Source organism: Hippopotamus amphibius, chromosome 12, assembly GCF_030028045.1.
Source record: "Hippopotamus amphibius kiboko isolate mHipAmp2 chromosome 12, mHipAmp2.hap2, whole genome shotgun sequence".
NCBI lineage: Eukaryota > Metazoa > Chordata > Mammalia > Artiodactyla > Hippopotamidae > Hippopotamus > Hippopotamus amphibius.
Genome location: NC_080197.1, coordinates 88,869,289 through 88,887,227, shown reverse-complemented (window position 1 = coordinate 88,887,227; position 17,939 = coordinate 88,869,289). Strand labels below are relative to the sequence as shown.

Genomic DNA, 17,939 nt, shown 5'->3' with positions numbered 1-17,939 from the left:
AGAAAAAATCAACTTAGACTGAAAATAAATATAAAGAAACAATAATGAAAAGTTGAAGTCAACAAAATAAGAAACAAACAAAAAACAAGAAAATGAATTAAACCAAAAACTGTTTTTTTTAAGTCAATAAATCTCCATTAGATTGATTAAGAGAAAAAGTGAAAAGTCAAATTATCAGTATCAGGAATAAAAGAGTGTATCACTATAGATTCTTCATAGACTTAAAAGCGAATAAGAGAATGTTATGAATGATTTTATGCCAACGCATTTGACAATGTAGATGAAGTGGACAAATTCTTTGAAAGACACATTACCAAATTATAAGAAAACATAGAAAACCACAGTAGCACAGAATATCAACTAAATAAATTGAATTTGTAACCATAAATCAGAAGGAAACCCAAGGTCCAGATGATTTTACTGTTGAATTTAATCAAGTTTAAAAGGATAGTAATTCTATAAAAACTTTTTCTTTCAGAAATTTTTATTCAGATCTTGTTTTATGACACTAAATACAGTTTTAGTCATATAAATCTTGTACCTTTTCTGGTTAATTTTATTACTAGTTATTTTAGGATTTTCTCGCTAATGTGAATAGATTTTTTTCCATTTTCAGTTCAAATTGGTTATTGATAGGATAGTGAAAGACTATTTTTGTGTATTTATTTTTTGTGTTGCCAACTTAATCTCTCTTATTAATTCTCATTCTTCCCTGCCTCCACACCCCAGCCTATTGAGTCCAAGAATATAATCATATCATATGCATACAAAATAAGTTTTAGTATTTTATAATTATTTTAAGTATTTCATCTTCATGTCTTATTACCTTAGTTATAACTTTCAAAACAATGTTAGGAAATAGTGGAGAAAACAGGCATCTCTGCCCAGTTTCTGGTTTTAATAGAAATTACTTTGGTATTTCACCACTTATTTTGTTGTTTACAGTTTATTCAAGAAATTAAAATATACCATATGTACTGAAAAGTGCATGCAACATATATGTACAATTTAACAAATAATTATAAAGCAAAGATCTATGTGACCAGTATATAAGAAAAAAATTTTAAAGGTTAAGGAACAGTACATTACCAGCACAGGGATATACACCACTCTGCTACAAGAACCCTGTTCCTTCCTGCATAAATTTTGGAATTAAGTTTTCAAATTAATAAAAAATTGTTCTGAAATTTTTATTGAAATTATACTAAATATATAAATGATTTGGGAACAATAGACATTTTTTACAATAGTCAGTCTGCCAACCATAAGCATGGTATATTATTCTCCATTTATTTAGGTCTTCTTTAATGTTTCTCAATAGGCTGCTATTATATATTTATTTATTAATTACATAGATGCAAAAGGGTACCTTATTGATCTTTTAATTTTACTATTATAATTATTCATGCCTATCCCCCCCCCACTCCATATACTATTAGACAATATGTACCTGGATCAAATGTACATGCTATATTTTTTAAACATAAGACCTTGGGCAGGAGAGCTTAGGAAAAATCAAATAGGCATGATATACTGATTTCCAATCTGACAATCATTTAATTTTTTTTCTCACTTTTCCCTGTCATGTTGGTCACAGTTCTCCAGAAAAACAGAACTAACAGAATATACATATGTATAGATATATATAAGAGGTTTATTATGTGGGATTGGCTCACACAGTTATGGAGGCTGAGATCTGCCATCTGTGCAATGAAGGCGTAGGAAAGCCAGTGGTGTAATTCCAGTCTAAACCCTAAGGCTTGAGAACCAGGGGAGCCAGTGATAGCAGTCCCACTCTTAGTCTGAAGGCCCAAGAACCAGAAGCATCAATGTCTAAGGGCAGAGAAAGCAAATTCACCCTGTTTTGTTCTATATGAGCCCTCAACAGTTGGATGATACCCATGACATTGTTGTGGGCAATCTTTTTTACTAGGTCTGCTGATTCAAATGCTAATCTCTTCTGGAAACACCCTCATAGACACACCCAGAAATATTGTTTTGCCAGCTATCTGGGCATCCCTTAATCCAGTCAAGTTGACACATAAAATTAACCATCACATCAGCCTATGCAGGTACGCTGGCCATTTGATGCCAGTGAATACTACCAGGTCTGGTGAATGAATGGCTCTGACTGTCTCCATTCTGGAGTATTATTTACATTTGATTTCTTCTTTGTTGTAGGCTCCTTTCTTTATTATGTACCTTTGTGAAAATGTCAAGACAAGGTCAGCATTTTGGCCAGAGACCCTGTTCTGCTTCAGTATACTTCATCTGTGTCAGCCAGCTCTGCTGTCTCCTCACATGGAGCCAAAGTCTCTCTCTCTCAGATTATTTTGCAAAGCGCTGCTGGATAGGAGCCTGTACATCAAACTCTTTTCCCCCAGCCTCTATTGTTTTTGGCAGTTTATTTACTTCCAGATCCAAACAAATACTTGAATTTAATTGAAATCCAATTTCAGTGAAATCCAAATGCTCTGTGCCTATAAAAATCTTTCTCCTTTAGAGATAAATTTTCTATTTCCTGAGCAGAATCACATAGCTTTTTCTTACCCTATGGCACACTTATGTTGCCTCAGCATTCTCTGTAAGGCTGCTTTCACCTCCTGGTTCTTGAGGCTGTAGATAAGGGGGTTCAGCAAGGATGTGATCACACTGTACTGAATGGAGACCACTCGCTCCAACACTGAGCCTGAGTCAGGGCTCGTGTACCTGAATAGAGCCGTTGCATAGAACAAGAGCACCACAGTGAGGTGGGAGGAGCAGGTGGAGAAGGCCTTGCCTTGGCCCTTAGACAAACGGATACTCAGTACGGCAGAAATGATTCTGGAGTAAGAGAAGAGGATCGGGGGAAGTGTCAGCAGCCCTAGAAATGCACATGACACAGCTAGAAGAATCTCATTGACAGTGGGATCAGTACAGGACAGAGTGAAGAGTGGAGGTAGCTCACAACTGAAGTGGGGGATGATGTTGGAACCACAGAAATGTAACTTGTGGATGAAAAGACTATTCATCAAGGAAAGCAAAAATCCCACTGCCCAAGCTGTGCTCACAATCCCCGTGCACAGAGGTCTGTCTATGACCATAGTGTAGACCAGAGGGTGGCAGATAGCAACATAGCGGTCATAGGCCCTGGCGGAGAGAAGACAGGCTTCTGTTCCCCCAGAGAGAGTGAAAAAGAAACTCTGCGTGATGCAGCCCCACACTGAGATGCTTTCCTTTTGAGACAAGAAGTTCTGTAGCATCTTGGGCACAGTGACTGAGGAGAAACTGAGATCCAGGAAGGATAGGTGTCCAAGGAAGAAATACATGGGTGTGTGGAGCCAAGAATCAGCCCCGATGATGAGGATCATCGCTGTGTTCCCCGCCCATGTCAGGAGGTAAATCCCCAGGAACAACACAAAGAGCATGGTCTGGATCTGGGGGTCACTGGACAATCCCAGAAGGACAAACTCAGTGATGATACTGACATTTTTCATGGTTGCTTAGAGATTCTGTCCCTCAAAAGAAATGAATGATTCCTCCACTTGGTGAGACATTAATCTGAGTCATTCTCAAAGAGTGTATACCTTCTTACCTATAGACTAAAATGGAAAACTCAGATAAGGAAGTGTCTTCTCAGATACAGTCTCCTTACTTGACCTTCTTTTCTAATTATTAGCACTGTCTTGCCCTGATCTCTACTCCTTTACCGTACTTCATCACTCATGTAATAATAATAATATATCATGCACTTGAAAATCAGGTAAGTTCTAGAGTCAGAACAAGGAGAATAGCCCCAGTGGCAAAGCCTGGAAAACCCTCTATGGTTAAGGGCTGGGAGGCCCATGGGAAAGTGATTCCTTCTTAGAACAGTAAGATCATAGACTCACAGTATGCCAGGATAATATTTTATGAATGAGGGGAATGCATTGCCTAAAGTCTCATAGCAAAGTGAAGTCAAGGTTGGGATTAGCCCAGATGTTCCAGCTAGTCTGGTATGCATCCTAGTGCACCACACTTACTGTTTTAAACTGATGGTTACAGATGAGTTTTGTGTGGTTTTGGGGCCATGAGCAACTGCATTAGCAGGGAGTTCACCTAAATTATATCTAAGTATTCCTTGGCTCTGATACAGTGGTCTCTACAGTTCTGTGACAGCTGCTATTAAAGTGGAAAGAGCACTAGTTTTAGAGTACTAACCTTCGTTTCAGTCTTGGCTCAAACGTTCTAATGGTATCACCTGGGAAAAGTTACTCAGTTTCTTTAAGCCTTCCCTTATTCATTTATGAAGTTGGTTAAATGAAACAAACGCTTCTGCAAACTATCTAGCTCATGACACCGCACAAAAATCAAGTTTATGTGTGTATGAACAAAGATTGACACAATAGTGAAAAATAGAAATGATTTCTCTATTGGTTAGATGACTTATGGGCATTTTTTTCTTTTAAACAGTTTCTCTAATGTAAAATTAGTTTTCCATTGAATACTTCTTTTTTTATAAAGAAAAGATTTGGAGACTTTCAGGACACTTTCAGCTTAGCTTTGTTTTCTCCAGAGAGAAAAGGTAAAGGAAAAACTAGACTGAAATGAGAGAAAAGCCCCAGGGCAAAGGAAGCTGTACTCTTAAACTGTTCTATGGTTTCTTCCCCATTACCATTGGGCATCTTAGTAGTTTGATTCTACTTGGGTACATGGGACTGAACCTGATATCATTTTGAAATACTCTAGACCTAGGATCCCAGAACACTACAGGGTAGTGTTTTCAAAGTGTGTTGATGGAACTCTATAAATTCTGTCATAGTGCTTTAGGGGCCACCCTAAGTATCAAGAGGATGAGCAGTTGGAGGGTGTTTTGGGTTCTCACATCCATCTCAATTGTCTCGTCTCTCCATTCATCTATTTAATCATACTTGATTTTGATGGTAGGATTTTATCAAAGCAAAGGGTTCCATTACTAAAAAACTTTCTAAAATCCAGCAAACTAGGGATTCCATGGCCAGAAGAAATAAAGATGTCTTTCTCGCTCTTCTCCACCCTTCCCATTTCCAATCCTCCCGGAAATCTCTTTCTATTCTTCACCTGGCTTTGCAGCCAGTAACACATTCCCATTTAAAATAAAAGTCTAAATTCGGGGGGAGGGGGACCAGAACCTGATACCTAAGGGAACAAACGGGAAGACTCCAAATGGACAAAGGACAGAAGGCTCAATCTTCCAGCTCAGCCTTTACCTGAATGGAGGTAGCAGTGTCTGACTTTGAGAAAGATACTTGCCTAATCTGGATCCAATTTCCTCCTGTGGAAACTGAGGGGTTTGGACCAGATAGCTGTACAGATCTCACTAGTTACATATAACTATGTACCTCCAAGTCTCTCACCAGCCTTACTCAGCACAGCTGCTCAGGGTTTGATGCATCTTTCGGATTTCCAGCCAGGATGCTTGTTGCCACAGGGCACCGTTGCTGGAAAGGGACTTGACTCCAGCAGCTAGAGATGATAGGCTTACAGCCAGGTCCTGGGAAAAGTGGACTTTGCTTCCCAGCCAGTAATATAACCAGAGACAGAGACAGGCAGTGCTTAAGAGCCAAAGTGTTCTGGTGTGGGTACTTCTTGGAGACAGCTCGCTTAAGACTGAGGTTTTTCACTTCTTTTTTCTCCTTTTACACTCTCAGTCCTGAGGAGAACTCCTGGCTAGTTTGTGTGACTTGTATTTCCTCTCTCATCAAATCCCTGGACTCTTGCGCCAGGTTGACCCTGAGGAGAAGTGGTGAGAAGAGGCTCCAGAGAGTCAGCAATTGTTCACTGCCCATGGGAGAGGCGGCATTAGCCAGAGCCAAAGGGGCCACTGGGCTGGGACAGAGTGATAACTGACATGGCTGTTTCCAAGAGTATTTGGTTGAGGGCACAAGAGTGCAGAAAGCTCCTGGCCACAAATTGCTTTACTAGTTAAGAAGCAGAGGATCAGGAGGTTCTGTAAAGGATTTGTCTTGTCTCTGACAGCTCTCTTGGATTTTGAGCATGCATACACACACACACACATACCCAGGTCTACACAATTTAAAAGCTTATTACTCTTATGAAGCCATTTTCTCCTTTCTCAACCTAGTATCTCCAGCAATCAGTTCAAGCTCTTGCCTCCTACTTCAGAGAGAAACTGTTTCTATGTTTATTTTAATTTTGTTGTATCTCTCCCTCTATTGGGCTTTACCACTGGTTATTGCTCATGCTTTTCCCATTTAGAAATGCAGTGAGCAGAATTAGTAACCCTTCCTCCTCCAGAGGGAGTTGGCTTCCCTAGGACCAGCCTTAGTTGTCCTGGGATTGACAGGGAAGGGCCTCCTCTGATAAGGAAACATATGGTGAGCACAGACTCAAGAAAGTGTAAAACCAAACGTTTGGTCTATCTCTGTAAACTAGAAGTTACTCCTCTGTAACAGGGGATTGGAGAGATACTATCCATATGGAGTATGTAAGAAAGCATATCAGAGTGCAGGCTGCTTGACTTGCCAACCACTTTCTTGTCTCTGCTTCTCTGCATAGCCAATTTTGTTTTGGTGGAGGAGAGCCCAAGAGAGACGTGAAGACTGTAGTTGATTGGTGAGCATTGGTGGATGGAAAAGGCTTTGCCTTGGCCCCAGAAGATTGGATGCCCAGGATGATTCTGAACTAAGGAAAGGATTCAGGATACTTTATGAGCCCAAGAAATGTAAATGACCTCACAGAAATTACCATTGGCAGTAACATCTGTGTTGGATGAGGGAGAATTGGAGGCAGCTCAGAGTTGAAGAGGGGCTCTTGGACTTACAGAAGGGTAAGCTGAATGTATCAGTCAACTTAGGCCAAGTTATGCTGTGATAAGTGACCCAAAATTTCAGTGGCTTAATAACAATAAAGATTCACTTCTCATGCTCCGTGTCTGTTAGGATAGCTGTGGCTTTGCTACTACATAGAGTTTACTTTAGGACCTAGGCTTATGGAGCAACCTTTAAACTGGGACATGGCTATTATTTGAGCTGATAGAAAATAGTGAAATGATAAACTGTGATCTCGTTCTTGAGGCTTCTGCTCAGAATGGCATATATGACTTTGGACTACATTTCACTAGCTAAAGCAAGTCATGGCCACACCTGAGTTCAATGGGGCAGAGATGTATCATCCTCCCACAGGGAGGTACACTGAGAGTCATGTGGTAAAACCTGAGATGAATGGGCTGGGGAGAAAGTATAACTCTTCCCCAGGAGGGGTAGCAAATAATTTGAATAGTGATCCAAACCCATGTTGTGAAAGAAATTATTGGTCAGCAAGGAGGTCAAAATCTGCTACACCACTTTCTTTCCCTTTTCAGTCCTTATTTAAATGCAAATGGGTTGGGTTTTTTTGTATCCTTGTTTTCAAAAATTGAAGTATAGTTGGTTTGCAATATTTTATCAGTTTCAGGTGTATAACAGTGATTCAAATTTTTATAGATAATACTTCATCTAAAGTTATTGTAAACTATTGGCTATATTCTCTTGCTGTAACAACCCATCTTTGTACCTTATTAATTTTATACATAGTAGTTTGTACCTCTTACTCTCCTACCCCTATTTTGCCCCTCCCCCATCCCTCTTCCCACTGGTAACCACTAGTTTCTTCTCTGTATCTGAGTCTGTTTCTGTTTTATTATATTGATTCATTTGTTTTATTTTTTAGATTCCACATATAAGTGATAACATACAGTATTTGTCTTTGATTTATTTCACTAAGCATAATACTCTCCAGGTCTGTCTATATTGTTCCAAATGGCAAAATTTCATTTTCTTCTGGCTGAGTAGTATACCATTGTTCATATGTATATATATATATGTATATATATATATATATATAAGTGGTATTGAGTGTGTGTGTATAAATATATATATTTATACACACACACACACATACCCCATCTTTATCCACTCATCTGTTAGTAGACACTTAGGTTGCTTGCATATCTTGGCGATTGTAAATAATGCTGCTATGAACATTGGGGTGCATGTATCTTTTCAAATTAGTGTTTTCATTTTCTTGAATATATAACGAGGAGTGGAATTGCTGGATGATATGGTAGTTGTATTTTTAGTTTTTTGAGGAAACTCCATACTGTTTTCCACAGTGGCTGCACCAATTTACATTCCCACTAACAGTGTACAAGGGTTCCCTTTTTTCCGCATCCTCACCAAAATTTGTTATTTGTGATCTTTTGATGATAGTTTTTCTGACAGGTGTGAGGTGATATCTCATTGTAGTCATGATTTGCAATTCTCTGATGATTAGCAGTGTTGAGCATCTTTTCGTGCACTTATTTGATCATCTGTACATCTTTGGAAAATATCTATTCAGGTCTTCTGCCCATTCTTTAATCTGGTTGGTTGTTTTTTTTTTTTTTTTTTTTTGATATTGACGTATATGAGCTGTGTGTGCATTTTGGATATTAACCCGTTATCAAGTCATATAATTTGCAAATATTTTCTCTTATTCAGTAGGCTGTCTTTTTGTTTTGTTGATGATTTCCTTTGCTTTGCAAAAGCCTTTCAGTTTAATTAGGTCCCATTTGTTTATTTTTGTTTTTGTTTCCTTTGCCTCAGGAGACAAATCAAAAAAAAATAGTGCTATTTTTTATGTCAAAGAGAGTTCTGCTCAAGGTTTCTCCTAGGAGTCTTATGGTTTCTGGTCTTACATTTAGGTCTTTAATTCATTCTCAGTTTATTTTTGTATATGGTATAAGAACATGTTCTAATTTCATTCTTTTACGTGTAACTGACTGGTTTTCTCAATACCACTTATTGAAGGTACTGTCTTTTTCCCATTGTCTATTCTTGCTGCCATTGTTCTTGATTGAGGAATAGAACAAGAGTGACTGTAGACAGATTACCTGTCACAGGCCATGGCAGAATGTACTCAGGCTTCAGGGTACCCTGAGAAGAATAACACAACTCTGGGTGGTATAATCCCTAATAAGAACTAGAGCATCCTGCTTGATTTCTTCTCTTCTTATTAGCATACTTTCCCAAAAATTGTTTTCGAAGAAGATGGACATTGGGTAAATTTTCCAAGGCTTTCTATCGAACAATATTATTGGGCCCTAACTTGTAAGAGAGAGTATCACTGGATAGATATTCTTAATTTTAAAATTTATTTTCTTCAATGCTTTAAAAATCTTACTTCACTCTCTCCCTATATCTGTTGTTACTTTTAAGTATCAATCTGATATTTTTTACTTAGTAGGCAATCCTTTTTTCATCTCTAGAAATATTTTAGAAACTTTTTAGAATATCCTATTCATCTTTGAAGTTGCCAAGTTTCACTATTAATGACATTGTGTTTTTTAAAAATTATTCATCCAACTTGGCACTCTAAGTTCTTTTAATTTTAGTCCTGACTTTAAAAAATCTTGTAATATTTTTTCTTTGTAGTTTTATTGAGGTAAATTGATGTACACTAAACTTCATATATTTAAAGTGTACAATTTATAGGTTTTGACAGGTGCATGTACTCATGAAACCATCACTATAATCAAGATAGTGAACATTTCTATCACTTTCAACTAGTGGATTCTTATTATTTTTCTAACTTTCCCCTTGCCTTTATTTCCCCCCTCTTTTTCCAGGGTGGTTATTTATAATTTTTCTTTTATTCTTAATATTTAACTTTTCATTTTAATAATTTTTATTCCTTCATCTGTGTCATCTAGGCGAGTTTTTCAGTTGGATATTCTACCTCAATAGTTAACTTTCTGGCTATATCCTTTTTCTATTTTCTTCCCTATTTATTCATTGTAACCACTATGTATTTTTATGGTTTTATTATGGCATATATTAGACATACAAAACAGCCATATATTTTGTCTGTGTGTGGTAAAAACCATAATAAATGGATCTCTGTATACCTCACACAGCTGAAGGGAGAAAACAATACCACTTTGAAGATCCCTCTGCACTCCTCCCTGTGATAACCGTTATCCTGAATTTTGAGTGTATTGTTTCTCCTTTTTGTTTTTATGATTTTTACCTCAAATGTATGTATTCCTCAGCCTTATATTTAGTTTTGTATATTTTTGAACTCTACATAAAGAAAATAATAATGTATGTATTATGCTGTGACATGTTTTTTTTCTCCCAAAATTATGTTTATGAGATGAAAACAATATTTGACAGAGTGGTGAAGGCAAATCAGTAGGAAAAGAAGGAGCTCATCAGTAAATGGAACAATTGGTATCCACCTGGGAAAAAATAAAATTGGATCTTTTCTTATAGCGCACATACATAAAATCAATTCTATGTGGATTACAGTCTTGAATGTAAAAAGCACTTTAAAAGTTTCCTAGAAAATATAGGGAAATTTATGTTTGGTTTACAATGCTAGCTGTACCATCAATTTCCCAAGGGTACACTCATTTATTTCTGGCCTCTCTATTCTGTTCAGTTGGCTTATTTGTCTATCTCACCCCAAATGCCTTATTATCTTTGTTATAATAGCTTTATGATAAATTTCGATATCCAGTAAGGAGAATTTAATCACCTTGTTTTTATTCAGAGGTATATTAACCCTTCTCTCTAAACTGTAGAATAAGCTTGTCGAATTCCAAGATGTTATGATACCTGTAATTTGCCTTTAAAAGCTTAACCATAGCATGATATTATATCGTGTTAGTTATTTTACACTATTCTTTGGAGTTGGTGAACTATTCTAATCTGGAATATATGTTACTGGTATGGTTAGTTAGCACTTAGGTCAGATTTTATAGGTAGATACTACATGCACTTTTTTTTTTTTGCCACTCCATGTGCCATGTGGGATCTTAATTCCCCGACCAGGGATCTAACCATTGCCCCCTGCAGGGGAAACACGGAGTCTTAACCACTGGACCACCAGAGAAGTCCCTACAATAACTTTTTTTTTCCTTTTAAAAAGAGTTTTATTGAGATAGACTTGACATACAACAAACTGCATATATTTAAAGTGTACAATTTGATATTTATTAGTCATCTATTTTATACATATTAATGTATATATGTCCGTCCCAATCTCCCAATTCATTCCTCCCCACTGCTTTCCCCCCTTGGTGTCCATATGTTTGTTTTCTATATCTGTGTCTCTATTTCTGCCTTTCACACTGGTTGATCTATACCATTTTTCTAGATTCCACATATATGCGTTAATATACGATGTTTGTTTTTCTCTTTCTGACTTACTTCACTCTGTATGACAGTCTCTAGGTCCATCCATGTCTCTACAAATGTCCCAATTTCGTTCCTTTTTATGGCTGAGTAATATTCCATAGTATATATTTACCATATCTTCTTTATCCATCCATCTGCTGATGGACATTTAGGTTGCTTCCATGTCCTGGCTATTGTAAATAGTGCTGCAATGAACATTGGGGTGCATGTGTCTTTTTGAATTATGGTTTTCTCTCGGTATATGTCGAGGAGTGGGATTACTGGGTCATATGGTAGTTCCATTTTTAGTTTTTTAAGGAATTTCCAAACTGTTTTCCATAGTGGCTGTACCAGCTTACAGTCCCACCAACAGTGCAGGAGAGTTCCCTTTTCTCCACACCCTCTCCAGCATTTATTGTTTTCAGATGTTTTGATGATGGCCATTCTGGCTTTGACTTGCATTTCTCTAATGATTAGTGACGTTGAGCATCTTTTCGTGTATTTGTTAGCCATCTGTATGTCTTCTTTGGAGAAATGTCTATTTAGGTCTTCTGCCCATTTGTGGATTGGGTTATTTGTTTTTTTGGTATTAAGCTGCATGAGCTGCTTATATATTTTGGAGATTAATCCTTTGTCCGTTGCTTCGTTGGGAAGTATTTTCTCCCATTCTGAGGGCTGTCTTCTTATCTTGTTTATGGTTTCTTTTGCTGTGCAAAAGCTTTTAAGTTTCATTAGGTCCCATTTGTTTATTCTTGATTTTATTTGCATTATTCTAGGAGGTGGGTCCAAAAGGATCTTGCTTTGAGGTATGGCATAGAGTGTTCTGCCTATGTTTTCCTCTAAGACTTTTACAGTGTCTGGCCTTACATTTAGGTCTTTAATCCATTTAGAGTTTATTTTTGTGTATGATGTTAGGAAGTGTTCTAATTTCATTCCTTTACATGTTGCTGTCCAATTTTCCCAGCACCACTTATTGAAGAGGCTGCCTTTTTCCCATTGTATATTCTTGCCTGCTTTGTCAAAGATAAGCTGCCCATATGTGCTTGGGCTTACTTCTGAGTTCTCTATTATGTTCCATTCATCTACTTTTCTATTTTTGTGCCAGTACCATACTGTCTTGATCACTATGGCCTTGTAGTATAGTTTAAAGTCAGGAAGCCTGATTCCACCAACTCCATCTTTCCTTCTCAAGATTGCTTTGGCTATTTGGGGTCTTTAGCATTTCCATACAAATCGTAAGATTTCTTGTTCTAGTTCTGTGAAAAATGCCATTGGGAATTTGATAGGGATTGTGTTGAATTTGTAAATTGCTTTGGATAAGATAGTCATTTTCACAATATTGATTATTCCAATCCAAGAACATGGTATGTCTCTCCATCTGTTTGTATCGTCTTTGATTTCTTTCATCAGTGTCTTATAGTTTTCTGCATACAGGTCTTTTGCCTCCTTAGGCAGGTTTATTCCTAGGTATTTTATTCTTTTTGTTGCAATGGTAAATGGGAGAGTTTCCTTAATTTCTCTTTCTGCTCTTTCTTTGTTAGTGTATAGGAATGCAAGAGATTTCTGCGCATTAATTTTGTATCCTGCTACTTGGCCAATTTCATCAATTAGTGCTAGCAGTTTTCTGGTAGAGTCTTTATGGTTTTCTATGTATAATATGTCATCTGAAACGAGTGACAATTTTACTTCTTCTTTTCCAATTTGGATTCCTTTTATTTCTTTTTCTTCTCTGATTGCTGTGGCTAAAACTTCCAAAAGTATGTTGAATAATAATGGTGAGAGTGGACACCCTTGTCTTGTTCCTGTCCTTAGAGGGAATGCTTTCAGTTTTTCACCATTTAGAATGATGTTGGCTTTTGGTTTGTCATATATGGCTTTTATTATGTTGAGGTAATTTCCTTCTATGCCCATTTTCTGGAGAGGTTTTATTATAAATGGATGTTGAATTTTGTCAAAAGCTTTTTCTGCATCTCTTGAGATGATCATATGGTTTTTATCCTTCAATTTGTTAATATGGTGTATCACATGGATTGATTTGTGTATATTAAAGAATCCTTGCATCCCAGGGATAAACCCCACTTGATCATGGTGTATGATTTTTTTAATGCGCTGTTGGATTCTGTTAGCTAGTATTTTGTTGAGGATTTTTGCATCTATATTCATCAGTGATATTGGCCTGTAATTTCCTTTTGTTGTGAGATCTTTGCCTGGTTTTGGTATCAGGGTGATTGGTGGCTTTGTAGAATGAGTTTGGGAGTGTTCCTCCTTCTGCTATATTTTGGAAGAGTTTGAGAAGGATAGGTGTTAGCTCTTCTCTAAATGTTTGATAGAATTCGCCTGTGAAGCCATCTGGCCCTGGTCTTTCATTTTTTTGGGATATTTTTAATCATAGTCTCAATTTCCATACTTGTGATTGGTCTGTTCATATGTTCTGCTTCTTCCTGGTTCAGTCTTGGAGGATTGTAGTTTTCTAAGAATTTTTCCATTTCTTTCACGTTATCCAATTTATTGGCATATAGTTGTTTGTAGTAGTCTCTCATGATCTTTTGTATTTCTGCGGTGTCAGCTGTTACTTCTCCTTTTTCATTTCTAATTCTGTTGATTTGTGTCTTCTCCCTTTTTTTCCTGATAAGTTTGACTAATGGTTTATCAGTTTTGTTTATCTTCTCAAAGAACCAGCTTTTAGTTTTATTGCTCTTTGCTATTGTTTCCTTCCTTTTATTTTTCATTTATTTCTGATCTGATCTTTATGATTTCTTTCCTTCTGCTCACTTTGTGGTTTTTTTGTTCTTCTTTCTCTGATTGTTTTAGGTGTAAGGTTAGGTTGTTTATTCGATATTTTTCTTGTTTCTTGAGGTAGGACTGTATTGCTATAAACTTCTCTCTTAGAACTGCTTTTGCTGCATCCCATAGGTTTTGGGTCGTTGTGTTTTCATTGTCATTTGTTTCTAGGTATTTTTTGATTTCCTCTTTGATTTCTTTAGTGATTTCTTGGTTGTTTAATAGCATATTGTTTATTCTCCATGTGTTTGTATTTTTTACAGTTTTTTTCCTGTAATTGATATCTAGTCTCATGGCATTGTGGTCAGAGAAAATGCTCAATACGATTTCAGTTTTTTTGAATTTACCAAGGCTTGATTTGTGACCCAAGATACAATCTATCCTGGAGAATGTTCTGTGTGCATTTGAGAAGAAAGTGTATTCTGTTGTTTTTGGATGGAATGTCCTATAAATATCGATTAAGTTGAGCTGGTCTAATGTGTCATTTAAAGCTCTACAAGCACTTTTAACTGTATTTCCTATCATGCCTTGAAGCTTTGTTAGCATGGATTAGCTCATCTATATATTTAAAACTGAAGTATAGTTGACTTAATATTTTTTAGTTTCAGGTGTACAACATAGCAATTGAATATTCTTATAGATTACACTCCATACAAATTTACTATAAAATAGTGACTGTATTCCCTGTTCTGTACATTACATCCCTATGACTTGTTTATTTTATAACTGGTAGTTTGTAACTCTTACTTCCTTTTGCTTACTTTGCCCCTCCCCTGCCCCTCTCCCCTCTGGCAACCATTAGTTTATTCTCTTGCTGATCTATTTTGATGACAAGAACAAGGTAGTAAGGCTTTATCCTTTCCATGATTTCCGAATAGATGTGTGGTGGAGGATTCCATACCATAACTCCAGAACTGAAGACTATTAGAGTCAGAACTTGGTTCTAATTTTAGTAGAAAGCAGGCTGATAACATTACAGATATGCTAGCAATAAGCTAGCAATATCTTCATTGCGAGGATTCCAAAGATGTATTGCACAAATAAATGGTTTAAACAAAGTATTGATAGCAGCAGTACAAGAGGAGCACTCTTGGGAGTCAAAAAGCTTATGCAAGCTCTTCTGTATAGCAGTGCCAGATATTAGTGATTGACTTTTAGAAAAAAAGACAAACTGCTAGCATTTCACATCACACCATTTGATAATCATCCTTGAGTCTGGTTACACATACATACTGTCAGGTTTTATCTAAATGGATACAAAACACAAATCAGCAGAGAAATTTCCACCATAGATTAAAAAATATCTCCTGGGACTTCCTAGGTGGCACAGTGGGTAAAAATCCGCCTGCCAATGCAGGGGACACGAGTTCGATCCCTACCCCAGGAAGATACCACATGCTGCGGAGCAACTAAGCCCGTGTGCCACAACTATTGAGCCTGTGCTCTAGAGCCCGTGAGCTGCAACTATTGAGCCCATGTGCCGCAACTACTGAAGCCCACGTGCCTGGAGCCCGTGCTCTGCAACAAGAGAGGCCACCGCAATGAAAAGCCTCTGCACCACAAGGAAGGATAGCCCCTGCTTGCCGCAACTAGAGAAAGCCCGTGTGCAGCAACAAAGACCCAACACAGCCAATAAAATAAATAAATAAATAAATTTATTTAAAAAAAAATCTTTTGTACCTATAGTTATGTCCCCTTTTTATTCCCACAATTTTTTTTTCCTTCAATCTACCAGAAGTTCTTTTTCAAAGAACTGCCTTCTGGCTTTTTAAAAATTTCTTTAATCTATCTATCTCTCTATCTATGTATTTTTTTCTCAGTTTTATTGAGATATAATTGACATACAGTACTGTATAAGTTTCAAGTGTACAACAAAATGATTTAAATTATGTGTACCATGAAATAATTACCACAGTAGGTTTAGTGAACTTCCATCATCCCCTGTAGACATAGTGTTAACAAAAATAGAAAAAAATTTCCTTGTGATGAGAACTTAGAATTTACTCTCTTTAACAACTTTCATTTATAATGTATAGCAGTATTAATTATCTTTATCATGTTATACATTACAACATTTATCTTACTCATAGTACTCATTTATCTTATAACTGGAAGTTTGTACCTTTTGCCTACCATCATGTAATTGCCCCTCCCTCCTTTTGCTTCCAAAAGGACCCTCCACCCTCCTCCTTTAGTAGTACAAATCTCATCTCTTTTTTAATGAGTTTGTTTGTTTGTTTGTTTGATTTTGAGTTATAATTGACCTACAACACTATGTTAGTTCCTGTTATACAACGTAGTGATTCGGTGTTTCTATACATTTCAAATGATCAGCACAAGTCTAGTTGTCATCTGTCACCATACAAAGATGTTGCATAATTATTGAATATATTCCCCACACTGTACGTTTTATACCCATGACTCATTTATTCTGTATCTGAAAGTTTGTACCTCTTACTATTCCTCACCTATTTCTCTCCTCCTCTACCCCCTTACCATCTGGAAACCACTGATTTGTTCTCTAGAACTGCTTCTTTTTGGTTATGTTTGATCATTTGTTTTGGTTTATAGACACCACATATGAGTGAAATCATACAGTATTTGTCTTTCTCTGTCTGACTTATTTAACTTGGTGGAGTACCCTCTTAATCCATCTATGTTGTTGCAGATGGCAAGATTTCATTCTATTTTATGGATGAGTAATATTGCATTGTATTGTATATATATACACTACATCTTCTTTATTCATCTATTGATGGACACTTAAGTTGCTTCCACATCTTGGCTATTGTAAATAATGCTTCAGTGAACATATGGGTGCATATATTTTTGAATTAGTGTTTTCATGTTCTTCCAATAAATACCCAAAAGTGGAATTGATGGATTGTATGGTAGTTCTATTTTTCATATTTTGAGGAATATCCATACAGTTTTCCATAGTGACTGCACCAATTTACATTCCCACCAACAGTCCATGAATTTCCTTTTCTCCACAATCTTGCCAACACATGTTATTTCTTGTCTTTTTGGAAATAGCCATTCTGACAGGTGTGAAGTGTTATCTCATTTTGGTTTTGATTTGCGTTTCCCTGATTAGTGATGTTGAGAATCTTTTTATGTGCCTTTTGGTCATATGTATGTTTTCTTTGGAAAAATGTATATTCAGGCCATCTTTTTAAAAATCAGGTTTTTTTTTTTTTTTTGATGTCGAGTGTATGAGTTCTTTTCATATTTTGGATATTAACCCCTTGTCATATATAATTTGCAAATATCTTCTCCCATTCAAAAGTGGCCTTTTCATTTGTTGGCAGTTTTCTTGGCTGTGCAAAAGCTTTTTATGAGGGTGTGTCAAAAATTATCTGCACTCTGGGTGTAGAATTTACAGAAGTTTTAATACAATCAGAGCATGGATAATTTTTGATACACCCTTGTAGTATGATGTAGTGTCGCATTTGTTTATTTTAGCTTTTGTTTCCCTTGCCTGAGGAGACATATCCAAAAAAAAAAAAAAAAAGATTGCATTGCTAAGAGCTATATCAGAGAGCACACTGCCTATGTTTTCTTCTAGGAGTGTTATGATTTCAGGTCTTACATTGAAATCTTTAATCCATTTTGAGTTTATTTTTATAAATGTTACGATAAAGTAGTCCAGGTTGATTCTTTTACCTGTAGCCACCCAGGTTTCCCAACACTATTTATTGAAGAGTCTGCCTTTTCTCTATTGTATCTTCTTGTCTTTGTTGTAAGTTAACTGCCAGTATGAGTATGGGTTCATTTTTGGGCTTTCTATCCTGTTCATTGATCTATGTGTCTGTTTTTGTGTCAGTACCATACTGTTTTGATTACTGTAGGTTTGCAGTATAGTTTGAAATCAGGGAGCATGATACCTACTCTTGTATTATTGTTCTTAAGATTGTTTTGGCTATTCTTTTGTGTTTTGATACAAATTTTAGAATTATTTGTTCTAGTTCTATGAAAAATGCCAGTGTATTTTGATAGGGA

The 17,939-nt window shown here is 36.6% G+C and overlaps 1 protein-coding gene across 1 annotated transcript; it reads right to left on the bottom strand.

Moving 5' to 3' along the window:
* Nucleotides 1-2,546: 2,546 nt before the first annotated feature.
* LOC130834103 (olfactory receptor 8S1-like) lies at nucleotides 2,547-3,476 on the bottom strand. Its single transcript, XM_057704178.1, has one exon. It carries the CDS (start codon nucleotides 3,474-3,476, stop codon nucleotides 2,547-2,549), a length of 930 nt encoding a protein of 309 aa, XP_057560161.1.
* Between the last annotated feature and the right edge of the window lie 14,463 nt (nucleotides 3,477-17,939).

Excerpts from the sequence above, each read along its gene's own strand:
- LOC130834103 (XM_057704178.1), bottom strand. The coding sequence starts at position 3,476 with ATGAAAAATGTCAGTATCATCACTGAGTTTGTCCTTCTGGGATTGTCC.